General features: G+C 43.1%; 1 protein-coding gene across 1 annotated transcript; it reads left to right on the top strand.

The window, feature by feature from the left end:
- On the top strand, window positions 1-27,804 carry EIF4EBP2 (eukaryotic translation initiation factor 4E binding protein 2). The gene is made up of 3 exons (XM_088475687.1): window positions 1-341; window positions 21,392-21,568; window positions 23,469-27,804. The coding sequence occupies exons 1-3, from the start codon at window positions 209-211 to the stop codon at window positions 23,498-23,500; spliced, it is 342 nt and encodes a 113-aa protein (XP_088331813.1). The 5' UTR covers window positions 1-208; the 3' UTR covers window positions 23,501-27,804.
- Window positions 27,805-27,879: the final 75 nt, after the last annotated feature.

The following is a 27,879-nucleotide window of genomic DNA, read 5'->3' as shown; positions in this document are numbered from 1 at the left end:
TTCATTTCCTGGCCCCGCTCCCTGTGCTTCTTCCTGGCGCAGGCATCGAGCTGAGAGGGAAGGGAGAGAGAAGGAAGGGAAGTGATAAAGGAGCAGCAGCACAGCCTTCTCCTCCCCCCACCGCGCCGCCGGCCCCTCCCCGCCTCTCTCTGCCTTGCTGCTGCTTTCTTTCTCTCCCCAACACACTCACATACTCCAGGCCGGGAACATGTCAACCGGGCACCAGCACAGCCAGAGCCGGGCCATCCCTACCAGGACCATCCCCATCAGCGACTCATCTCAGCTACCTCATGACTATTGCACCACCCCCGGGGGCACCCTCTTCTCCACCACCCCTGGAGGTAAGTTGCATGTGCGGCCTATGGTCCTCCCATCCACACCGTGTTTTGCAGCGAGTAAACAGGGTGAAGATGGGCCTGCATGATGTGCCCAGTTCCATGAGACGGGTGAGAGGCTAGCATGCGGTGCACCTCCAGTGTGTAACGGTAGTAGGTGCATTGTGCAAGCTCAGCATATACAGGAAATGCCCTCCATGTCTGTTGAGCAGAAGGCATGCATGCACTTACATGCAGATGTATGGTGAGCAACCATACTGCCTACCATGTCCATACAGCCCTGTGGCGTGCCATCTCCGTATACACACACGCTGGGCGATTGCATAATAACGCTGCCTGCAGAAGGGAGGTGGTTGGGGCCTCATTCAGCTCAGCTGTCATTTGCATTCGTCAATCACTTTTACTAGTATAAAGAGATCAGCAGGTTAAACCAGAGCATGTGTTTTCAATCTTGCGTGGAGTTAATCTAGGGTCATAATGCAAACCAATCTATATGCACTAACATTTACCATATGAATGCCTGTAGGAAGGACTTGTTTAATCCTGCGCCTAATTGGGACCATACATCAGCGACGGATTGCCACGATGCTGCAACCCGGGATCGCAGAAATCCAACATGTTGTATTTCGGTAGTTTGCCGATCACAATTGTGAAATCACCGACATTTAACATGACAAATGTCTACGATCCGGCGACGGATCGCAGAACATCGATGGTGGGAGGTAGGCATTTCCACCCACATTTCCCATCGCATCGCCGTATTACGAAACACACTCGCTGATGTTTGGGCACCTTAATGCATCTGTGCTTATTGCATGCAGTAAAATTGTAGCCCTGAAAACTACTATTTTAGCAATGTAAACCTAATATGACAACGTTAAGGAGTACCTGCATTTAAAAATCTCTCAGTAAAAGCTTTACCACAATGTACACAGCTATTCATAAACAAGACAAAAGTTGAGAATAATAGGCCATAAAATTATACCCCTCCCTATGGTGTAATGCATGTTCTAGGTACTGTTACAATGAGCACATGGTGGCCATAAATTCCTGAGACCGTGATCCTATGTGATTGTTCATAGCCAATGAGTAGGTTGGTAATGCTCCTGTCAATACACTAATTAATACAAGTTAATATTGGTATCTGAAGAGAAAATATACAGGCCTGGCTAACGTGGCTCTCCAGTTGTCCCAGCATACTCTCCCACCTATCAGCTGGTGAAGCATGCTGGGACTTGTAGTTTCACAACAGCTGGAGAGCCAGGGGTTGGCCAGGCCTGTTAGATGGCAAATTTTATGCAGAAATGTTAAAAGGTGACTATCTCAGTTTTACGCTGGGTACACACTGTGATGTGTGTACCCAACGACTGAAGTAGCAATATATCGTATGCACCGTACACACTACACGATCTGCGGCACAATATATTGTTACATTTAAAATGGGGTAGCATAACTCCATTTGAGGTTGTATCCTGGCGTGTGTGTGTGTGTGTGTGTGTATATATATATATATATATATATATATATATATATATATATATATATATATATATATATACTTAAATATATTGTGCAGTGACTCATTTCTGCAAAAAATGACACCTCATTGCCAGACACTTCTTGCCATGCCTTCAGGAATACTTGAAATTGTAAACAAGGTTAGGGAAGCCAGCACAGCCCCATGACTATTGCACAATGGGGAGGGAGAGAGGAGGGGGGGGAGGTGACTTAAGGTGGCATGCCTACGTATCTTTAATAAATGGCCTTCCACAGCACTGCAGTACATGAAACATAAGGACAGCTTGTTTTTATCTTTTAGCGTGAATTGAGTCCGGGACCTGGCCTTGTTTTCTTAGAATACATGGCAAATGCAGTACAAAGTCATAACATTCTTGACTTATCCCCCTACCCTCCCCTTAGCAGAATAGTTGGCTTCATCTCCTCACTCGAAGAATGTTATACAGCTGCGGCTGTATTCCTGATCAGAACAGTGCAAAAAAAAAAAAAAGCACATTTTATTGTGGCCGTTTCATTGAGAAAGCCACTTAGGCTACATGCTTTCATTTGCATTGTGGGCAGGTCTTACAGCCCAGCGTTTTGGAGATCTGTTAGGCAAATGGCTGCTGTCAACAGCACCATTAGTGTATCATTTGTAAAGGTTACCTAGTTAAGGCTATGTAAGTGCATTGTGCAGAAATTATTGCTTTTTGTTAATATATGCTGTCTACTGACGACAAATTCCGAATATCTGGAATGGTGCATACTCGTCGGACGACCATCGGCGATAACGATATCGCTGAACGATCGATATCGCCAGCACACTGCCAACGACACACGATCGCGGGTACCTATAGTAACCTGGTCGATATCGACCAGGCTGGCCTGAATGCACGGTCAATGGACGATATTATTGTCCATGTGTGCCCGTGCATCACAGGTCGTTGATGGGTTGGAAGGCACCAAAAAATGCACGATTTGAACGATATGATAGATATAGTTATCGTTCATATCGAGCATTTTAACCGTCCTGTGTGTACGCACCCGAAGCGTGTTTGAGTGGCTAAGCAATTGTTTTATTTTTATAGATTGATAAAAACTAGATTAAAAACACTGTCATAGATCTGCAGTAAAATCTGTATCAATTTTGGATAACACATTATTCCTATATACTCTATTTTTATTGAATGCAGACATATTTGGCTTGATGGTTAAAGAGTGGATTGGTTACCCTCAGTACAGTGGCTGTTAATCTAGTATGCTGCCGATGTCGGGCCAGCGAATTGCGTACTTATAACTGCCGCTTTAATGCAACAATGAAATTGTGGCTACAGTCACCTTGAGACCAGAAGCCCATTCCATATGGATAATAGCAGTGTCAATGTCATCAAAACACTGGGGGACCACACGTGATCGTGGGGAAAGAACTGTTTAATTAATTAGCGAATAGGAATGCCTGTACCTAAACCATGCTGGGAAAGTGCAACACTACGTATCTACACAAATCCTTCACTGTTTTAAACGAGCGCTCAGCTATAGCGTTTTGTATGTTTGCACCACAGTTTTGTAGGTTGACACCACTCTTGCACTCATCCATTTGTCAAGAACATGTTAAAGGATCTGAAGCTTCCCCCCCAATGATTGGTAATCAATTGCTTGTGCTCTTTACACCACTGAATGTGTAAATTATTAGGTGTGATGAGTGGTATGTGCGCTGCCACCAGAATAGTATACTAGTATACCCTTCTTCCTGGTGTTCTTATCAAGATTGTGTTGTTTTTTTTTGTTTTGTTTTTTTAATTTGTGGGGGGTTGTATAAAGCTACTTGTGCCGCAGGTTAAAATGTGCTGCTAAATGATACACACTTTCTTCATCTTGCAATTAGGATTAATGCACAGAGGGCAGACTTGTTTGCAAACCTAAGTGTTGGAGATCTGTACATGCACAGGATGTGCAAGTCTCTATCTGCGGATCAGACCCAGAGATCATGATCCTGCCTAATGTGCTGCTGCTTACTGTTGCATTTGCTGGTGGTGTTCCATGCTGACGTCACCTCATACAACACAGTTTAAAAAAAAAAAAAAAAAAAAAAACGCTTTCCTGTTGCTAATGTTTATGATCGCTGTAGCTTCTTCCAAATGTGCTCTAACAATCGCCCCTCTTACAAAGCTATTTAGCTCTCCTTTTGCGGCCATGCTAGCCATAGTTATAAGTAACCAGAGCAGTTTTACATTATTTTATTTTTTTATATATTTTTTTTTGGGGGGTTCACAATCCTGACCATGATGGGATGTTTCCATGATTAATCAGCAATATCTGTGTAAGGATCTTTGTGTACAATATGCTTGTTGTCCCTTATTTATAGCCATTCCATTGTTATATATCCAGTGCTGAACCAAGGAGTGAATTTCCTGAGACAGAAACTGGTAGCGCCTGATCCTTGAATAGAGTTTCGTACACTAGGTTACACTTAAGCTGGATACACACTTATTCTATCATTCTGCTTCGTGTAAATCTTCCCGATCTGCCGAGTGCTATGTACCCAGCTTGACCCCCCTGTCCGTTGCCGCTGAGTGTAAGGGCTTCTATGGGATTGTGAGGCCGGGCTGACAGATATTAAACAGCCCATAAGATGCAACCGGCCTTTGCAGGAGCGTTATAAGCAGTTTATCGGTTAATGCTCCTGCACCGGTACTGCATACACACCAGGCCGACGATTGTGTACCCAGCTTTATACTGTATATAGCTCATGCTGCACAATTGTTAAGTAATCACTTTTGGGACAGGAATATCTCACATTAAAGGGAAACTGTCAATCAGTATATAGGGGGAGATATTGGTGAAGTTGCTTATAGCAACCAATCCGTTTCTAATGCTGGGTACAGACGGAACGATCTGTACCACCAACGACTTCACTGAAAGAGATCTTTGAAGTCATCCTGCCACATCTCTGAACAGGCAAAGTTAACAATATCGTCCAGATTCGCCTGCATGTACGGACGATCATAGATATCATTATCCATGCGGGAACGCGTATCGTTGGTCGTTCACTGCATAAAAATGAACTATATGAATGTAGTGTTCACTCTAGCTCCGGCGCGAGGCAGGGCGCCGGAGCTAGAGAGGGCACGTGCGCGCGCGCGACCGAGAAGGGGCGTGGTCATCAAAAAGGGGGCGTGTCTATAAGACGCGTTCCCTTTCCGTCACTCTTGGGGTCGTGCCCGGCTCTTACGGACACGCCGGGCAGCCCCCAAGCCCTGCAGACAGGGAGAATAGATGCCGGGCCCATGCACCCGGCGTCTATTCTCCAGCGGTGACCGGGTCACCGCACATTTCTGCACCCGCGGGACACTGCGACCCGCGGGTGAAGACAGTTCCCGCAGGCTGTTAGGGCGGGGCGCTTTTTGCCCTCCTTCTGGAGGGCAGGGCGCTTTTTGCCTTCCAGAAAGAGGGCAGGGCGCCGCGCCCCGCTAGAACAGCCTAGCGGGAACGCTATGAATGATATATTGTTATCGTGCAGAGTGTACCCAGCATAAGTTATTTTCCAACAATCTGTAAAATGGCAGTTAGAAGCTGATTGTTTGGTACTTGATCTCTCTCCAACTGTCATTTTACGGACTGGCTGCTATGAGCAGCTTTGCCACTTTCTCAAAGATTTGATAAATCTCCCCCATAGTTTTTCTTGGTCTTGAATGTTCTATGTACCCTGTGAGTCCAAGATGAAATGTATTCCTAGATTTATTTTTTTCAAAAATGTTTTTTTATTGAAATCACAATAGGCAATTTACAGTGTACATCAAATATGTTGTACAGCTATTTTTGTAGAGTCATGTGAAGTATGGCAGTAAACAAAGTATTAGTAGGTTTTGAAATATCCAAAAAGCTCTGTGGTCTAGTCCTTGGAAGGAAATTTAGATTATTCAAGATAGGGAGTAATGATGTACTAAGTTCATATCTGGCTTCCAAGTCCCATATAAGACACACAAATTAATGGACGAGTGCTTGGAGCACGATCTATCTGCTCTAGAAAGTCTTATTAGCGCTGCTGTTAATTTTTTGCCTCATGTTTAGTTTGGGCCCAGATTGTCAGATATGGTGTGGCTTCTTATGACCTATGTCATTCACAGTAACATACTTTTAAAGCTGGGAGATCTCTAACTATGTTTGTAGTGTTTATGGTACAATTCTTTGTCCCCTGTACTTCATTTGAAGTTTAAAATAAATAAATATTTGTGTAATCTTTGACCTTTGTGTAGGTATAGTGTTAGTAAGGTTCAAAATAAATGTGTATGTATATATTTTTTATTATTGCATAGAAATGATAATGGTCAATCGTATCATAATTAGATGCTTTGCAAGGTCCTTTTGTTTATGACAGAAGATGTGGGGGTGCTAACAAGGTCTTTAGACTGATTTAGCGGCTTTTCGCAGCAAAACTGTTTGGGCGCAACATGCTTGATATAAATTGAATATCGCCTGTCCATTTAGACAGTGGGTAAGGCGCGATTGGACATGCTAATTAAGGGGGACTTACTCTTTATATGATATGGTGTTGGCTAGTTTGATTAGCTTTTTTTGTGTACATATCAATTGTATACAACTCTAAGCTGCAAATACTTAGCATCTAAGCTTTACTAACCTAGTGTTCCTCCTAGACAGGGCAGGGTGGCTGTCACTCCGGGGCACTTTGCCGTGCGCCTCCGAAAAAGGGGTTTGGCAAGGGGCGCAGGCTCGGCCTGGGCTGCCCGGGATTCGGGGAATTGCCCGGTGATTTATGGCCATGTCCACTATCCTGGGAGGGCGTGGCCTAGCCGCTGTAACTGGCATTTTATTTTCTACATACAGGAAAGTGACCGGCGGTAGGTGATGTGCAGTGGGCTCTGTGTGTGGCAGACAGAAGGTGGTATGCACTATGCAGCAAACAGCGGACTTCTTACAGCGCCACTGATTCCTTCTTCCAAAATCACTGGTGACGTCACGGGAGAGGAGCTCAACACAGGCTGCTCCTTATTTTTCTTTGCTGTGACAGCGGGGCTTAGTAAGGAGCAGCCCGTGGTTATCTCCTCCCCTGTGACGTCGCCACGGATTCCGGAAGAAAAGAAGGAATCAGTGGTGCTGTAAGAAGCCCGGCTATTTTCGGGGAAGGGGGAGGTGCGCGGGGGGCCCGACTGGGCTGGCAGATAGCTGAGCACATATATAGTTGCCAGCAGAAGTTGCAGCCAGCACGCGGATTCAAGCGGTGACGTCAGCGGGGGGGGGGGGGGGGCTGCACACATCTGTAATTGACAGTAAAAGCTGCGCTACGCTGATCCCAGCGGTGATGTCAGTGGGGGAGGAGCCCAGGCACAGAGGAGCCTGGAAAACAAAATACATCTGCAGTTTGACAGCGGATTGAATGGCTTTAAGTCAATAAGGTTAGTCATTTTTGGAAATAATGGAGGAAATATTTGATTTTTAAATTTACTGGGCTGGTTGTAAAAACAAAACAAAAAAAGTTTCCCGTAAAGATGCATTAGGTCTGTCTATAGGGGGATAACCACTTAGCGATTTTACCAAGCGATTGCACAATAACGACCTCGTTATGATGCAGTCGCTTGCAAATCGCGCATGCATTGGGCATGGTTTGGTCAGAAACGACCAGCGATGCGCATGCCTGCTGGTCGTTTCCGACATCTATTATTGGCCGTATATGCTGGTCAACCTGACGATCTCGTCAGGTTCAACATGTGCGGGGATGATGGATGTTCCTGGACTGAACGAGTGAATGTTCAGTCTAGTCACATCACTAGACATGGAAACAACAGCACGATTGCAATGTCATGGTCGTGCTGTCGTTTCCATGTCTACTAGTGGATATATGCTTTATGCTTGCTGATCTGTGTGTCTCCCCAAAATATAATAAGTATTGACAAAACAACAATGTAATAGTTTGTCAGCAAGCATAGACAGGGCCAAATTGAGGTTTGTGGGGGCCCCTGGGGCAACTAGGTGCCCCCACCAACAAAATTGATTATGCAAATATATTTTGCTGATGTATTAATTGTAAATACAAGTGGAACAATGGGTATACCAGTAAATTGTGCACAGGCTATTGCAAAGAGTCAGTGTGTCAACAATAATATCTGTATTTATATAGTACACACATATTCTGCAGCACTTTACAGAGAATAATTGGCCTTTAATGTCAGTCTCTGCCCCAGTGGAGCTTACAACCTATATTCCTTATCATATGTACACACATATACAGACTCAGACTGTGGGCAGCTGGGGATTCCCCGGTGGGCTCCAGTGAGTTATAGCCACTCCCTCTGCAGCGGGAGGGCGGGGCTAGCCCATGTCACCTGCAGTGTTACAAGGTTGCAATAGATAGATCCCCTTCATTACAAAATGATGCTGCTTGCCCTGCAGTCAGTTCAGTGACGTGGCAGCTGCAGGAAACGGGCAATGGGGGCTGGCTTCAGGTGACATAATGGGGGAGGAGATTAGGTATGCACTGCAGTGCTGATGTTCCTCCACTTGCCAGGCAGTCAGAGAGGTTCACTGACATGGCTGGCGGTTTGAGGTAAGGGAAGGCAAGTGCAGTCTTATATTTGTGTTGTGGCAGGCTGTGTGTTTTATAAAAGCAGCGGCTGTCCCCTGATTCCTGTGGTAATGTCACGCACAGCCAGCTGGGAGAGGAGCCTAGGCTACACAGACACAGAGCAGAGGAGCCAGGTCCCTTCATTGCTGAGTGACAGAAGGCCGGTACACACTAGATTTAGTGTGTACAGACCATGTTAGCGATGTGTCCCGGTGGGGTGCTGGCATCGGCAAGTGCATTCACACTTGCTGATGTCGGGAGCATTGGCGTGAGAGTTGGCCCATGCTGCATTCTGCAGCATGGCCCCGCTAACACTGTCACCCGTTGGACCTGTATGCAGGTCCAACGGGTGATGTCGCTAACTTTGTGTGGAAGTGTGCATAGTCAGTGACATTGAGGGTACACACTAGATGATGTGGACAATCGGTAGCCCGATCCATATCGTCTAGTGTGTACCCAGCAATACAATATACTCCCTCTGGGCAGGTAAGTGCAAGTGGTTCTGTGAAAAATGTTCTAGTGTTATATAAGGGGGATGGAATATGGGGGAGGGGTGTATTTTATAGTGAGCAATGCGATACTCTGCATTATATGGTGGTCACTGAAACACTCTATTGTATGGTGGGCACTATGACACTCTGTAATAAATGGTGGGCACTGCGACACTGCATTATATGGTGAGCACTGTGACACTATGTATTATGTACATGGCGGGCACTGCATTATATGGTGGGCACTGCGGCACTCTCTGTATTATATGGTGGCATTATGATGTTCTCCGCATTACATGGTAGTCAGGGCGCTGTTCTCTGCAATTTAAAGCGGTCACTGTGATGTTCTCTGTATTACATGGTGGTAACTGTAATACTCTCTGTATTGCATGGCAGTGACTGCAATGCTCTGCGATGGGTGAGGTAGTGTAGTACAGGCAGCAATAATGAGCCATTGAGTAGTGAGTCTAAATTTAGCCTGCATGCTCTATTGAAAAGTGTAAATACCCCAGAACCACAGACAAAGTGCAGCAGATGCTGGCATCTTAATGTAATGGGACTAGCAATGGGTTTTCCCTCACCGTACATTACATGTCAGACGATAGCTGTATCCAAGCTAGCCCAGTGTGACTAGAGCTTCTAATCCCTATGCCTTCTAGAGACTGGACGTAAAAATGACTTACCTGCTTTTAAAGTATAACTAGAATACCAGATCAGCATTATTATTATTATTATTTTTAATTTGGCTCTGGACCTGTGCAGTTTTTAATTTTACTAATGCTCCTCTGCTAGCTAGCCGCACCCCTGGCTGGTCACACCTCTTCAGCTTTGCACCGCCTCCCTTCAATGGGCCCCTACCATTCCCCCTGTGGGCCCTTCATGTCCCAGTCCTGAAGGGGCGTGTCCTTGAGACGTGCCACCTTTTCATCACTGCAGGTCACTCGCAAGGGGGAGCACTGCAGCTGGGAAAAGCTGATGCCGAAGCGAGCTGGGACAGCTCTGCAGGCTGTCAGCGCGGCGATCTCAGCAGGGTGCCCGAAAAAGGGGGAAGGACGTGGCGCCCTGTGAAAGAAGCCTAGCGGGAATGCTACTAACCAGTACATTTCCCCAGCTAAAGTCAGTGGGGTAGCTCAATCAGCCATTTTTCTTTATATTTAGGGCCCCATGGTTCTTCCCACAGCCCCACACAAAATTCAGACCTGTGTGTGACACTACTCATTTTCATGCTACACTTGTTTTGTGAACCTTATTACATAAGCCAATTTGTGTTTTTGTTTTCCTTCTTACCATTAGTGATTGGTGTAGCTTAAAGTGTAAGGGCACACTCAACCAATGCACTGTACCAGATCACATCTGGTGGTATTTAGGGGCAGGTAATTTGTGAGAATTGACACCTATTCATGACTCACAAATATACCACATGAATGTCAGTTGCAGCTAAAACTATGTGCACTGTTGACGTTCCCTTTAATGCATGATCCACTGGCAAATAAACAATTTAGCTATCATGGGGTTTTATCTTGAAGTGCTGTTCAAGAGCAAAGCAAATATTTTCATGGTCACAAAGACAGACTTGGTAACCATTTTATGTGACATGGCAGATTCCCAAATATTGCCTGCTGGATGCATTTCCTCTTAACACCAATAACAGTCTGTTTTTATGAAGCATGTATGATGCAATCTCTTGTGGTAGGACGGTTTGTGGAGCGTTCTGCGCCACCCCAAATAAAACTTTATTTTTTTTTTTTTTTAAGGTGGCATAATTTTATTTTAGAACAAATGTAAAAAGTGAAGTCATGAGCGCCCGTCAGCCGGGAATTCAATTGTTATGCCAATGGGTGTTGCTTCAGCAGGCATCCATTACTTATTGCGCTTGACACGACAAGGAAAATCACGTTTGGTCACCCAAAAGATGGACTTTTTGCCGATTTATACTCTCCACCTCAGGAGGGTGCGTGCAGAAATAATGGGTGCTTGCGGATCTTGCGCCCAATCGGACCTACAATTGAATTGCTCTGTTTGGTGGCCATTAGGTACAGCCCCCCCCACTAAATGTCTGTGGCTCGTGGATGTCAATAAGTAACTCTCCATCTTGTCACTTAAAATAACAACTGGCATATACAGTACCTATGATCACTCCCCTCTCCACATAAGTTGTTCCAATGCATCAGCTGAGTACAGCAACTTATTACAGAAACCATATTGCTCTGGCAAAATATATGTAATGTCCATGTCTTTACAAGTCGTTCATATTCTGTATTTAATCAGTAGGAAGTCATTATGCTCCAAGCAATGGCAAATGTATTACCACTATAACAGATGCAACTGTTGGCTCTCTGTACATCATCAGCATAAAATGTTTACTTTTAATGTTACTTGCTTCTACTTTATTGGGTGGACTCCAAGGAATGACATCAGTGTCACAAGGATAAGTATGTAACTGTACTTTGTGCCAAGTTATTGTAGGGAATATTTGCTCATGTGATGCTTTAATTCTATTAGAACATCCTGTACACTTCGGATATCACCACTGAAAGGGCCTGATTCTGTGTTGGGAGTAAAGAAAGCAAAAAAGCAAGTTACTGTGCACCTGCACAATGCAAGGGGTGCAAATAAAAAAATGTAAAAAGTGTGTGTGTGTATATGTGTATATATATATATATATATATATATATATATATATATATATATATATATATATATTGTATAATGTGTGTGTGTAATTATTATTATTTTTTTTTAATATGCAAGGTAAATACTGGCTGTTTGTACCCCACAAATGTAATTTAGAAGTGTGGACATGCTCCTCTCTCATCTAATGAGATGTGTACCACATTTGAACTGCAAATCATTAGATCGGACGACCTGCCAACCGATCTAACTATTTGTCAAGGTTATGCACAGGTGACCTTGTGCACCAGTCGGCCGACCAGTATGTCTGGCCAGAAGATCCAGCTGTGATGTCATTATGGGTAAGCCGGTCAGGTGTACACACAAACATTTGAAAAATCTTTCAGATATATTGTGTGTAAACACTAAATGATATATCGTTTGCCAGCTGTATGAGTGATCTATTGTCTAGTGTGTAACCAGCGTTGAGCTCTGTACACAATACGACTGATCAGACAGCAGACTGATCCACCGTCCAAGCAGCCGATTGTTAAGCTATATACACACTGACCAATCGGCCACTCCATATGTCCTACTTGACATCACAACTGGGCGGGAGTTTAATTTAGCCTGCCCAGTTGAGATGTCAATGCCGGCGGCCTCTGCAGTAAGTGTATAGGCAGTCACCGAGTCGCCCATACACGCATGCAAATGTGCCGATATCTTTCAGATGCTTTGTTCACATGGCACTATATATTTCAGATATACTGGTATTGGCTCTGCTGCAGGGTCAGAATTAGAAAATGTGAGTTTAGCAGTAAACTTTTTAAACTCTGATAATGGAACAAAGTCCATGAACATGCAAGCTCGTATGTTTCTAGACTCAAGACTCACGAATTAAACTCTCATCCAGATGTTTTACCATTTTGTAGATAAAACTCAACCAATGTGAGCGTTTACTGCTGAACTCGCTAATCTTCTAAACTCTCACCCTATTACATTTGGCCCCGTCTGCGAACGATGTTGTTCAGACACATCCGGGTGTACACACTCACCAATGCACTCACAATATCCTCATCGATCGAACAATATATCAACAACTGTGTACCCCAGGGCTCGACAAATCCTGGGCGCCCAGGTCGCCATGGCGACTAAGATTTTAGTCCCGGCGACCGGGATTTCCAAGCCCGCCGCCGCAGAGAAGCTTCATTTGCCGGGCGCCATTTTCCCCACAGCGGCAGCTGGAGCTCACTCCTGAGCTTCGGCGTCCGGCTCCCGCCACAGGCTCTATGGGAGAGACGTCATGACGTCTCTCTCATAGTTCCGAAGAGCGGCAAACTGCTGCGGAAGCAGGATTGTGGCCTAAGGTAAGTATTCTGGGGGGGTTTTTGGTGTTTGCGCATGGCACACTTAGAGGGGGCTTGGTACTGGGCGCACTATTAGAGGGGGCTTGGCACTGGGGGCACTATTAGAGGGGGCTTGGCACTGGGGGCACTATTAGAGGGGGCTTGGCACTGGGGGCACTATTAGAGGGGGCTTGGCACTGGGGGCACTATTAGAGGGGGCTTGGCACTGGGGGCACTATTAGAGGGGGCTTGGCACTGGGGGCACTATTAGAGGGGGCTTGGCACTGGGGGCACTATTAGAGGGGGCTTGGCACTGGGGGCACTATTAGAGGGGGCTTGGCACTGGGGGCACTATTAGAGGGGGCTTGGCACTGGGGGCACTATTAGAGGGGGCTTGGCACTGGGGGCACTATTAGAGGGGGCTTGGCACTGGGGGCACTATTAGAGGGGGCTTGGCACTGGGGGCACTATTAGAGGGGGCTTGGCACTGGGGGCACTATTAGAGGGGGCTTGGCACTGGGGGCACTATTAGAGGGGGCTTGGCACTGGGGGCACTATTAGAGGGGGCTTGGCACTGGGGGCACTATTAGAGGGGGCTTGGCACTGGGGGCACTATTAGAGGGGGCTTGGCACTGGGGGCACTATTAGAGGGGGCTTGGCACTGGGGGCACTATTAGAGGGGGCTTGGCACTGGGGGCACTATTAGAGGGGGCTTGGCACTGGGGGCACTATTAGAGGGGGCTTGGCACTGGGGGCACTATTAGAGGGGGCTTGGCACTGGGGGCACTATTAGAGGGGGCTTGGCACTGGGGGCACTATTAGAGGGGGCTTGGCACTGGGGGCACTATTAGAGGGGGCTTGGCACTGGGGGCACTATTAGTGGGGGCTTGGCACTGGGGGCACTATTAGAGGGGGCTTGGCACTGGGGGCACTATTAGAGGGGGCTTGGCACTGGGGGCACTATTAGAGGGGGCTTGGCACTGGGGGCACTATTAGAGGGGGCTTGGCACTGGGGGCACTATTAGAGGGGGCTTGGCACTGGGGGCACTATTAGAGGGGGCTTGGCACTGGGGGCACTATTAGAGGGGGCTTGGCACTGGGGGCACTATTAGAGGGGGCTTGGCACTGGGGGCACTATTAGAGGGGGCTTGGCACTGGGGGCACTATTAGAGGGGGCTTGGCACTGGGGGCACTATTAGAGGGGGCTTGGCACTGGGGGCACTATTAGAGGGGGCTTGGCACTGGGGGCACTATTAGAGGGGGCTTGGCACTGGGGGCACTATTAGAGGGGGCTTGGCACTGGGGGCACTATTAGAGGGGGCTTGGCACTGGGGGCACTATTAGAGGGGGCTTGGCACTGGGGGCACTATTAGAGGGGGCTTGGCACTGGGGGCACTATTAGAGGGGGCTTGGCACTGGGGGCACTATTAGAGGGGGCTTGGCACTGGGGGCACTATTAGAGGGGGCTTGGCACTGGGGGCACTATTAGAGGGGGCTTGGCACTGGGGGCACTATTAGAGGGGGCTTGGCACTGGGGGCACTATTAGAGGGGGCTTGGCACTGGGGGCACTATTAGAGGGGGCTTGGCACTGGGGGCACTATTAGAGGGGGCTTGGCACTGGGGGCACTATTAGAGGGGGCTTGGCACTGGGGGCACTATTAGAGGGGGCTTGGCACTGGGGGCACTATTAGAGGGGGCTTGGCACTGGGGGCACTATTACACAGGGGGCTTGGCACTGGGGGCACTATTACACAGGGGGCTTGGCACTGGGGGCACTATTACACAGGGGGCTTGGCACTGGGGGCACTATTACACAGGGGGCTTACTACTGGGGGCACTATTACACAGGGGGCTTACTACTGGGGGCACTATTACACATGGGTCTTGCTACTAGCTTGAGGGGCACTGAAAGGTATGCGTGGGTGGTCTATACAAGCTTTCATATATTTTGGTAATGGACGATGGTCTGGCTCCTAAACTTTTAAGATGGCTCCTAGATTTTACAAAACTTTGTCGAGCCCTGGTATACCCAGCATTAGTCTCTTGACATTTTAAATTTGCCCCACCTGCAGTGTAATATGGTTTTACCAAGGTGCACAATTACTTTTTTGATTTATTCCCAGCTCAGAATCTGGCCCAAGGAGAGGGTTGGGGACAGGTTGCTGGCGCTCAGGATCTCGACACCGGAATCCTGACTAGGTGAACATGCCGACACCTGGAGGTAAATATTCTATCTCTCTCCTAGTGCCTAACCCTAATGTTTACCATCAGAATGTCAGCGTTTGGGATGCTAGCGTCAGGATTCCGATGCCAGCTTTTTGAGCGCCTGCATCCCAACCACCGGGGTGCCAACTACATCCCCAAAGAGAACATTTTTTTGTGTTAAATGCAAAATTACAATACTTTGTTTCACTCTAATAGTTGTAGTCTTGAGCTGCCCATCGGCTAGGCGATGCGGGAGACAACGGCACGATTACGACGCCGTTGTCTCCCGCGGGGTGAACGGTCTACACTGGACGTTCAGTTTATGCAGATCAATTATCCCCGAACACTGCGGTCGTCAGGTTGACGTCATGTTCGGGCGATGATTGAGGTTGAAAACGACCAGCGGGTGCGCGCATAGCTGATCGTTTTTAACCTTTTTATTGCCCGATTTGCGGGCGACTACCAAGCAATGGAGCGATAACGACCGTCGTTATCGCTCCATCGCTAGGTTTAATCGCCTAGTGGATGGGCAGCATAAAGTGAATTGAAATGCCGATCATAGACAGAACGTTTCAAAATGTTGACATTATTTGTCTGTATATTCCATTTGCTATTTTCAGATTATATATAGGTGTTATAGGGTTTGTACAGGTTGTTCTTAAAGTTGGCTATATAAAACTGTTGTACATTTTTAAGAATGCCATACAGGAGCTCATACACAGCAAATGTCCTGGCCACACAAGTCTTACGGGTATAGATTTAAAAACAAAAACATTATTGGAATTAGTTGGTATTAAAATAAATATTTGTAAACCCATTTGGAGGGCTTCCTGTGTATGTGACCGCTACATTCTCTGTACACACATTTCTATACTTTGGCCTTTGGCACTGCATGCAGTGCATACATGGTAACTAGGTTTAGTAGCCATCCACTTAGCTCTAATTGTTTACTCTACATGATGTTGAAGAATGTGGTTAGTTCTGAAAAGAAGTGGCTGTGAAAGCATTTTCTGTCTGCTGCCTGTTCCGTGTCCTCCCACCCCTATGTAAATTAGATCTAGCTCTTTAGGTTAGGGGGATGAAAAGGGGGAAGGTTGGCCAGGACTGTGTGCCAGAGATCGACAGATGCTTTTTCCACATGGCAAATGTGGGATACCGGTTTTGTGTATGAAAATTAACCGAAAGGTTACACTGTTCAATATGTTATAACCTAATGAAGCTGTCAATATATATATCTATATGCACAGTGCTTCAGCGGGGCACCGCACCCTGCCCTTACATAGATGGGCACACAGCGCTGCGTCTCTCCCTATCCCCACTGTCCATGACTGCAGTTTCATCGGAAGCTTGAAATTGGAAAGTGAAACGTGTTGGGCACTGACCAGGAGAAAAGTAGTCGATCCTGCCATGCCAGGTAAGTTACCACTAGACCACCAGGAACATTTTATTTTATCAGTGTCAACCTAAATGCTGATGTGGTCACTGTCGACATTACGACCATGGTGCCATTCTCGTGTCGACAAAATATACTACACCTCACTAATCAGCAGCAGTAGTACTGACCTTTATTTTGTGTGTACAGTACTGTGGACCTGATTCAGAGTTGTACACTGCCTCCACTACTGTGTACATGCAGCTGCGATGCCAGAATATGCATATGTCGCAGATGCCGGGAGATGTAGTGAGACACCCACCTGAGACTTTGCAAATCCATCTGCGGAAAATGTTGCAGCATCTGCGTACAAAGACAATTCGTCAATCGCAGATCATATGAGTGTTACAGTCCTGCGCGAGTCTAAGGTCCTGCAGAATTGCCGTGGGAATTGAGACACAGTAGCCATATTTCTTGCGTCCGTTTTGAAGGCATCCCATCCTTCAAGCTGTCGCATCTCACCTGCGTTCCTTGCCACTTTACACGAACTCCTCCAAAAGCTTACTGTCAATCGCACTGTGACCAAATACTTTCTGCGAGCGATTATGGTAATGTACCTAGTAACATGTGCACTGCAAAAACATCTGCATAGCCTGCATCTCTGCCCCTGTGTACAGCAGTAGTACCCAAACCACCAGTAATGCTGATGACCTTCTTTTTCTCCCCACTCTTGTTGTGCTGGTGGTAGTGAGTTAGTGAGTTGTTGGCCCATTATAAACTGGTGGTTTGTGATCAAATCATGTTGATGGAATATATCTACTACAAGTGCTCTCCTTTTGCCACCTTTTTAACTTTTCTTGTTTCAAGAGCTCCTTTAAAACACCTTTCCAGCAGTGACCTAACCAGGGGGTGCGTGTGGGTCACCTTGCCCTGGATGCTCCGGCAGAGGCGTTGCCACCCTCTGCAAGTGTTGATCCCCACCCCTGGAAGTACTGCAGTCCGGTAAGAGGTGTCCCCGGTGGGACACCTCTCACCAGACTGTTCCCAGCGGCAGGTGACATTTGGTACAGGTTGCGGACCAGAGGCTATTTGAATTTGATTCCTCCTGCGAGCCAATTACGGGTTGCGGACCGGCAGCCAATAGAATGCGGCCGTGGCGATCAAACAATCGCGGCTCGCTGAATCATGACTAGCTCCGCCCGTTGCTTCTGAAAAGTCAGTACGGCGGCAGGCGAAGGATGTAGGTGTCGCAGGAATGGCTCCGGTGGCCCTGGTAGAGGTCAGGAGATGCAGGGCTCAAGCTGCGGTGCCGCTAGCCAGGACGGGTCAGTGGCAGAAGACTGCGGCTGAGGACAGGTAGGCTACCATTAATTCCTACCTAGACCGCCAGGGTGTCGGTCACTAGGCCCGTGTGGTGATTAGGGAGGGTGCTCTTTATTCCCTTGCCCTGGGTGCCAAACCCGCTAGTTACGCCCCTGCTTTCCAGATAATGAGTCGTGTTGCCTCATTTGCTCTAGAGTTGAAACTAAGTTCTGGTTATTTAACGTTTTTATATGTTACTATATAGAATAGTGTTTAGAAATACTTCAACATCTCTTCTTTCTTAAAACATGAACATTGCAGTTACACCATTGTTGAATAGCCACGCGTAGTGTACAGCAGCGCGGACCTCCTGAAGTGCTGCCTATACTGTAGTAAGTACACATTGTTTCTGTATGCAAAGTTAGTTCTTAGTGCAGGCAGGAGTTGTGACGGGAGACTAGTTTTCTCATTGAGAAACCCTGCTTACTACTGTCATTTTTAGGGGGTCGATTCAATTACTTACTAAGTCACGAGTAAGTGTAGCTATATGCCGCACATGCGGTACCACTGGACTCTTGGATTGTTGTCATAATTCACAGGTCCAGGGCGTGTTCAGCTGCCATTGTCAGCGTTTCTACTCTGTTACAATGGCAACTCGCTCCTAATTGAGTTGAGCACTTAGAATTACAAATACCCAGGGCACAGTCCTCTGCAAATAGTGCTGAAAGACCCTTATTTCTATAGTTGGGTATAATGTGTTCTTTTTAAACAATTGAAAGGGGGCATGGATCCTCAAACCAGTATGTTGACTTGGGCCTATGGCAGGGGTAATCAACATGCGGGGCCGTCCAGCTGCTGTGGAACTACACACCCCAGCATGCCTTAATAGCAAAACTGGCAAAGCATGCTGGAATGTGTGGCTCCACAGCAGCTGGAGGGTCGCATGTTAAATATTCCAGGCCTATAGGATCTTAAACCATCTCTGCATGTTATTAATGGTAGTGCAGGATCACTGAAGGCCTGGCTAAGTGTTTTTTTTTTTGGGGGGGGGGGGGTTTAGTTTTTTTTTATATGGCTATTAGGATGTTTATAGTTTCACACTTGCATATGCTCACACTGTATATTTTAATAAATTGTTATCTAGAAACTTTAAAACAGTGGTTCTCAACCACAACACTTAATTTTCCCAACGGGTCATGTTTTGAGTATGTCTGTGGAAGCAGGTAGGATAATTACTGACCCAATAAAATAGATTTACTCACCTGTTCGTGATTGAAGAGCGCCACAAATATGATCTGTTGGTGGTACTTTAGGGCTGGCGTCGAGAAACCCTGGTTTTAGTTTGTCAGTTATTTATTGCAATTACATAAGTCTTTGACATAACACATATTTGTTCTCACACTTAGTAGCCACCAGGTGGAGTTATTTCTGTGCTTAAAATATTTTCTCCACTGCTCACTCAAGATAACACTGAATTTACAAAAACATGTAAATTAAATTGCACAGTAGATTAAGTATCCATGACATTAAAACTGCAGGTGTTCATCATCTTGCATGAATTCTATTATACTAAATGACCTTTTGATGAAGCTCATTTTATGGTATAGTAAAGTGAGAGAAGCATTTGTGGTATTTGTTTCTACTTTGTACTGATGGCATATCTGTAAATCCATACAGCGTATTAAATCATATGCAACCTATATGCTTCAGACGATCTGCGCGACCTAGCCGCTAAGTCTGCCCCCCTTCCAATGGCAGGCCAATTACCCTGACCCCTTTTACTGAATCATGTCTTTCTAGATGGACCAAAATGTGCATCTGTGCGAAAAGAAAAGCAAAATAATGCCCTACGCTGACTAAAGATGTCTCTTGTTTTACTTTCTATCTGATCTATTGAAGAGTGTTTAAATAATGATCCTTAATGTTCTCCCAACTATAAAAAATAATGGGTTTTGGGAGAGTTATTAGGATAGTCAGAGTTGCTGACCAGACTTTGTTTTGTTCCTTTTACCAAAGAGAGAGACTGGAATTTTTCCATATCAGGGCAGTGCATTTACAAAGCATGTCGGGCTGTTTGGTCCTTGAATGCCAGAGCTACGTATATTAATTCCTGACCATGATACTTTACACTAGGCGTGTGCATTTACATTTTTTGTTCTTTCATTTCTTTACAAAAAAATGTCTTAAATGTCATTACCATTTTGTAGATCATTTAACCCCTATATGGCAGTATAGTAATTAGGTGTGAGTTGGGTCCTGCGAGTAATTCTAACAGTGATCTCACACCACAAATTGCATTTGCTATACATGAATTTTCTGGGATTTTTTGTGCGTACCCCGTGTAGGAAAATATATTTTAAGGAAAAAATGTCGGGACACCATGCAGAGCCTCTGGTACACATATCCTAATGAATTTGTATGCACGTGGTGGGGTTTAAATAGCATAATTTGGCCAATACAGACTTGTCTGTTTTCAGGTAAATTTCTCTAAAATGCTAATAAGTTAAATGATGTGGGACAGGTACGCGGAGGTGTAAATGATGTGGGACAGGTACGCGGAGGTGTAAATGATGTGGGACAGGTACGCGGAGGTGTAACTGATGTGGGACAGGTACGCGGAGGTGGTGTATTGCTGGGAGAGGGATTTTAGAACTTGCAGATGAGAGCTAAAGTGTTTTTACCTACTTTTTTACAAAGTGGTATGAATACACTGAAATTTTTCCCTTGGAAATGCCTTATCCTTATGTTGGGTTTTTTGTTAATACATATGCAGTGTAATATGTGACAATTCTTCAATAAAATATGTAGGAAAAAACACACTGACATATCACTTTACTTTTTATGTACCCCAAAATGCTAGGAAGACTTTAATTTTCTGAAAAACACTTGCTATAATTTTTCAACCACAAATAAAAAGTGCAAAAAGCAGCCATTTGATACCTTTTTTTAAAAAGACCTCCAGTACAACTACTTTCCTTATGGCCACTAACAGCCTTCTATATATAAGGACAATATTTAAACCTTAGTATAAACCTAACCTATATTATATTAGATATATTTGGCCATATTTTATACTTTATATGTCTAATGAAGGGATAATTGGTATGTGGCTGAATGTTATGGATTCAGTGAATCTATTAATCAAATTAACTCATAGAGCGAGATGCATCATGCATCGAATTTTGCAAGCGCTGCATCCAACCACTGATCGAAAGCATAACGTCATTTAGTAACGCTGTTTGCTTGTACAATTGCAGCTACTATTGCAAAGAACCACTCTCCTGATCTGAGAGCTGTCCTTTGCGATATAGAAACTTCTGTGAATATTACCCGGGAGTCTTTCTTCTGTGCATGCATTAGCTGTTGGTGACACTTGGAGGGATCAGATTGGATCCCTCTCAGGGAACTGAGGAAAGAGGGTCATAGGCCTTTATTAGTTTCGCTTTCCAGAGCTTGACGCATATGGTAAATGCAGTCATACCTCTGAAAACAGCATTTTCTGAGATTTGCCTGCATTTTTAATGTTTATGCATCCGGCCCATAATGAGTAGCCAAAGAAACAAGGAACATGCAAGCACTACAGCTTAATGGGATAGATCGGTATCTGATGTAAAACAATCTTCTTCTTTTTTTTATTATATATTTTCTCTAGGTACCCGGATCATTTATGATCGCAAGTTTCTGTTGGACCGTCGCAATTCCCCCCTGGCTCAGACCCCTCCCCGTCGCCTGCCCGATATCCCTGGGGTAACCAGCCCTAGTACAGTTGTAGTAGAGTCTAAAGTAGAAACAAACAATTTGAACAACCATGACAGGAAGACGGCTGTTGGTAAGAGATACCAAATTTAATATTTGTTTTTCTTCCGCAATTTCAAGAAATCACCAGTTTAGAGGGTTACAAAATGTTGAGTAGAAGCACCTCAAGTAAAAAATGGAACAGACAAAATAGAATGCAAAGAAGTGGAAACCATTCCTAATATGGGGAACACTTTATTTAGTAAATCATGGAATTGTAGGATGATATATAATAAAAGGAAGGTAGAAAGTGGTGGCTAATAAACAGGTGATAAATAGCTCTTCCACTTTTGCAGGTGAGTTAAATGTGTTTACTTGTACATAACCTTCAAGCAGCTTTCCCTAGAATCTTTTTGTTTTTTCTATATCGGTGTATATAATTTGTAGCTGTGATGTAAAAATATCTATCTGAGGATGTAGGCTTGTTAGAGGCAATATATTCAGTAGAAGTTCCATTCTGTACAACCCATCGGACATGTCAAATAGAAACAACTAGTGGGGGCTATGCTTTCTAGATCACTCGGCCACACTAGTGTTTTTGTGCACCGCTTACTCCATTAGTAGAAATGCTGCTAGTGTACATTCACTTTATATGTTCCTTTATTGCATTTGTAATTGGCTGAATTTTAACTTGGCTTTTCAGTGGAAACCCAAATATCGGAAAGTTATGTAGTTACTATGTTGACGATCAGAATGTCGACTTTAAGAGCATATGAGGGTTAGGCTGCAATTAGGTTAAAATAGTACTGATAGTACTGTCAACATGCTTAATAATCGACTTTGTGGCACTATTGACATCCTGAACATCTACCACACCCATTAGAACTACTAGCCCAAATAATGTAAGGCAAGTAATGTACTCTACAGCCAACTTACAGTACATTTAACATTCTGACTTGGCTGTAATATCCTAAGTAACTGGTGTTCCAAAAAGGTAACTTGTACAAGTGGTTCTATATTATAAAGCTCCATCCACTAGTTCAGCTCCAATGTGTGAAAAGTTACAGGAAATATGAGAAGATAATGTGAATAATTTCTTTATAAGCCTTCCAGAGTTGGCTAGAGTTGTCGTCTTTTTATGTAATGTATTAAGAAGATGGAATGTCCTTTTATGCGCTCCAAAATAAAGAACAACAATGAAAACTGAGGAGAGAGCTGTAATTGTTCACTCAACAGACCATAAATAAAGAATTTGTGGACACAGAAGTGATTCAGTAGTGTGCTGCTTCATTTCGATCACACACCAGGTCCCACCACAATTGTATCTGACAGTACATAATGTAAAGGTTAGAACCACATTCTATAAATGTCAGTATAGTCCTAAGCTCCAAACGAAAACAAGTCCTGTTAAGCAATAACACAGATCTAACTGTAGTTCAGTTTTTAATCCTCCATAGATGGTCACTGGACCACAACAGGTTGTTCACAGGCTCCAGAGATATTAAACAAATGTGCAATAATAGAGAAATTTTATTGATTATGAAGATGTGTATGGGTGACTTCAACCATACTGGTAAGGTAACATGTAAAGAGTGCTAACAAGTAGATTACCCTCCATGTAGATGTTTGAAAAAATAATTATGGTGAGAATTTAGTTTTATTTGCCATTTGGGCATATTGGCTTGAACTAGTATCAACTTCTAGCAAATGTGCTTTTGGCCTACTTGGCATATTTGATGGACTATCTTTTATGAAACCCTATATAAACCATTTACAAACAAGTATACCAATAAATTAATTTATCATATATTTTCTATTGCCTTTACAGTTTATTCATTCTGACTCAATATTTGGGTTGAGTGCTATTACTATGAATAATTAAAAATAAATGACATAACTCATTCATTAAGCATTTTTTTGTTTGTTTTTTTTTATTCGTTTTTTAAATTGAATAATTTTAACAATATTTATTTGTATTTTCTTGTTTTCCCCAGGTGATGATGCTCAATTTGAAATGGACATCTAATACCCAGGACGCGTGGCAAGCGCTCACAAAATCTGCCTGTTCCTGACTTGGCCAATAGGATCATTTAATGACAAATCTGTCAAAAGCGCAAACTTGCGTATAGAAACCTGTCCTTCCAGGTGCCAAAGGTCAACGCAACTAGGCTTTTTTTTTTTTTTTGTTCCTCTTTATTTCTTCCCCTTGGTTAATACCACCCTAACTACATTAAAGTGTTAAAGTGTGGGGCTGGTGAAGGAACTTGTGACTGATTTCAATGGCTTGATGTTGGCAAGTGGGAATGAATAGTTTGCCAATTTGTACTGTAGCTTTGAAAATACATATGAACGATGGGTGGTAGAAGTTGAGAAATTATACAACTTATTTGTATTTTTTTTTTTTTTCCTTCCCTTTTTAAATATAAATCCCGCTAAATTTTGGCAAAGGTGCTCAGGCCATAGTTGGTATGATCATTTTGAAATCTTTTTGGCTTGAATCCCTGTACAATACTCTGGATCGTTCAACAACAAGAATAGAATAGTCTCTTGGTGCATAATAAACCCCAGTGTCTTCTCGCTTTTGCTCTGGTCAGCACTTTCTGGTATAGGCCCACTGGAGATCCCAGCTGTTAAGTCTTATACTAGGATCCTATTCAATGCAGTGTATGTATACTGCCTGTTGTAGAAATGCTTTTTTGGACTGATGAATTTTTGTAGGTTAAATCAATCAGTGACCATTTTTGATTTAGTTGAGATTGACTTTATAACAATCAAATAAGATTTCCGCTTTATTTCCTCCCAAAAAAAAGTGTTTTGTTTAAATTTCTATTCCATCAATCAAGAAATGGACTTTAAGGGAAGGTAATTTCAAAACCTTTCTCCCTTTTCAGCAACAGAATTAGTTGTCACAACGAAGTTGTTTTTCTTCTATATGGTGATGCCCTTTTAAATCCATGTACAGTACTACTATGTTATCTCTTGTTTTCTGGCATGGCACTTCTCAAAGCAAATTTATTTTGAGCGTCAAAATTCTGAATTTTCCTGTGTAAGTGTTCCTGAAAGGGTCAAAACATGTATTGAAGAAAAAAAATATTAAAATCAATCAAGTAAAATGTGGACAAGAATATTTTCTACATTTTTGTATCTGGTCTGTCATTACATGTTTGGCATAACCTTTTATCCACTTTCTAAACTGATCACTAAAATGTCCAACTTTTTTCTAAATAAAAGCCAAATATATACAGTATATGTAGAGCTACATTAAAGCTATTTTTTTTGGCCAAACATAACATTTTAGTTTTTGTCAGCTAATATGATCATTTGATGCTAATATTATTTCCACCAAATGCTACTCTGAATTGCTGTTCCAATGGGAAAAAAAAGTTAGTATTTTTTTTTTTTTTCTCCACCACCCCTTTCAGCATAATGTAATCCAGATGGTGGACAATCTTAGAATTTTTTTTCCACTTTCTCTTAATCTAAATGTTTTATTTGTTTAGTGGGATTTTATGGGGTAACTGCATCTAACATATGTACTGCCCCAAATGTAATTTGTAGTACTCCAGTTTTTTTTCCTTCTTTTGGAGCAAGCCTTTTCATGGAATGTTTCAAACAGGTGAATTTATATATAAAAAAAAAAACCACAACCAAACACCTGGTATATTTATCCTGGATTCCTTCTTGATGAATGTAGAAATCAGATTAATTTCTATAACTGATGTGCGAAATAGTACATTGCTGTCAAACAAAAAAAAAAAAAACAACTGATCACTAGAGTGTATTTGTGTACTTATGTATACAAACTCGCATAACATGCCTGCAGACAGCTGATGAAAATGCTTGGTAAACTTCCATCTCTTTCACTTTATGTGGAAATGTCCTGATTTTTATTATTATTAATTTGGTAAAAAGTTTTGGTTTTCTCGGTGCACATACAGTCCAAGTGAAGCAAAGCTAGCATCAGAGCCTTTGTTTTACTGAAGTATAGCTAAAAGGAAGTCTACATCAACAATATAGTTTTGAGTAACAAATGTCACACATTTAGCAGTACAGTTCAGCGTTCACAGTTGAGTGTTCAACGGGGTGCAATTTTTCTTAACAATATGTTAACCTGTTGAAATACAAACCGAATGCTACATTTAAGGCTTTATGCATACAGATATGTTGTGGGTTTGTTTTTAGTCTGTTTTACAATTGTATATGCATTGAGATAGATGGATATATCTATCTCCAAATCACTCAAAAGTATAAATGTAATTTTGTTTTTAACCCAAAAAAAAGATAATTTTAATTTACTTGCAAAGAAGAGTGTACAATTTGTTATACCTTAAATGGACATTGTAGTATAGAGAGAAAATGTGTTTTGTTATTTCTTTAATGTTCCTCCCTCCAATGTCAATTTGCTGCCTATAGCAAGTCTTTAAGGTCCACACTGGCAAATTGACAAACAGTTATTCTTTATGTATGCTTCAGTTTTTGTCCAACTTAAAAACAAACTTTTTGTGATGAGGGATAACTGAGAATGAAAATGCAATGTGCAAAAAATGGGTGCTGTTTTCTGGAGAAACACTTCATAAACATATTGTTTATAATTTTAAGTGCGTATATCTGTGCATCTTTGTCTGCGATTCTTCAGTACGGTGTGTTTTTGTTTTTTTTTGTACTTTTTTAAAAACACACAGGCTACACTGTTGTATGTTGCCTCTCCATGTAGCAAATATGGGGGAGATTCCCACTGAATCCCCACATTACCCATAGCCAGATGGTGTTAAACATCTAAATGCAGCTGCAACAGCCCACAGTGCAGGAGAACTCAAATTTTCCAGTCTGATTTTCAAAGGCTGCAGGCAGGTATATCCGGTTTCAGGCTTTCTTTTTTTTTTTTTTCTTTTTTTTTCTTTTTTAAAGGAAGTGGATGGATGAAAATAAGTATTCTAGAAAAACTTTTTTTTTTTTTTAATATGAAATACACTTGAAAGTACATATAATAAAATTTCTGTCATGGTATGTGGAATCTTAAATCATTCTTTAATCATGCATAAACTGGTGACATTGTAGGCGTATAGAGTATCTAAAATCGCACGTACTCAAAAATATAAAAACATAAAAATTTGTGAGAAACAGAATTTACGTGGTCTGATGTATGAGAAGATGCTGAGGGCACAAATCTGACCATACTAGCTGATAATTTGATGATTACTATTTAGCAGTGGGTATTCATTCAAGCTCCTTTCTGTGTTTGGCCCTCTCAACAATATTGTTAAGGGCTGCACAATACATAGGCTGCAATGGCTGGTTATGACCTTATGCAGCTTTTTTTTTTTTTTTTTTATAACTCAGGTATAAAAAAAAAACAGCCCTGTGTTCACCCAAATCAGCCAGACCAGTACACCTTTCTTGTACATAGCTGCTGTATTCTGTTATACAGTTTACAGAATTTTACATACTTTTGTAGAGTTCTGTGATACTGATTGTGTTCATTTTTTTCCTTTTTTTAGGGTGATATACTATCCACCATTGTTTGTTGTGAGCAATTTAAAGGGGACATTCACTTTGATAACACTTGTTTAATTGAGATACATATGCCCAGACAATCATATTTGTCAAAAGGTTTCACTTTGAGCACTTACCTTTTTTTTTTAATCCAAAAATGTTTTAATGTGGCCCATTCTATCTTATGGTATTTATGCTTGGCATGTAATTATGACTAGATGATTGGGCTGTACAGATTGGTGCACCTTCCACTTTGTGATCACAATTATGATTGAGTAAAAGGAAATGTATTACTTGTGAAATAGCAAATTCTTCCTTCCCAGCTGACTGATATTGACCACATCAGTAACAAAGTCCTTGTCCGTTACACCCCATTCTAGCCACTAGTTCTCGTTTACATATCTGTACAAGTCAAGAAGACACCACATTTAATTTGTGTGGGGATGGGGGGAGGGATTATTATTGCCTTAAAATGAAATGCTAAAAAATGTTACTGCCTGGTCATTTTATATTTCATTGAAAACAAATGTTCTGAAAGTGAGCATCTTAAGTGTGCCTATCAACAGGACACAGTGAAGGCAACCATTTTGTGAGTGGAAGCTATGTTTGTGAGAATGCACCAATCCCTTCAATAGGAAACAGTGATGACATCCTGTGAAAGCAACCAATGTAATTTAACTGTCCACTGATAATGGCGCAAGGTTGTGGATTTATGCAGTTGGTGAAATAGCCTGCAGGGGTCAGCAAGTGTTTTCCTTGTATGAGAAGCTAGCGAGCACTTTGCAAAATTGACCTTTACCACAAACCTTGTAAATTAAAATCTCAATTGTTCCAAAATAATTGCTTTCGTCTTTTTTTATTTAATTTTTTTATTTGATATATTTGGTTCTGACTTCAAAGATTTTATCACAA

This window comes from Taudactylus pleione, unplaced genomic scaffold (assembly GCF_031769625.1).
Source record: "Taudactylus pleione unplaced genomic scaffold, aTauple2 ptg000016l, whole genome shotgun sequence".
Classification (NCBI taxonomy): domain Eukaryota; kingdom Metazoa; phylum Chordata; class Amphibia; order Anura; family Myobatrachidae; genus Taudactylus; species Taudactylus pleione.
This window is presented reverse-complemented; position numbering and strand designations above follow the sequence as displayed.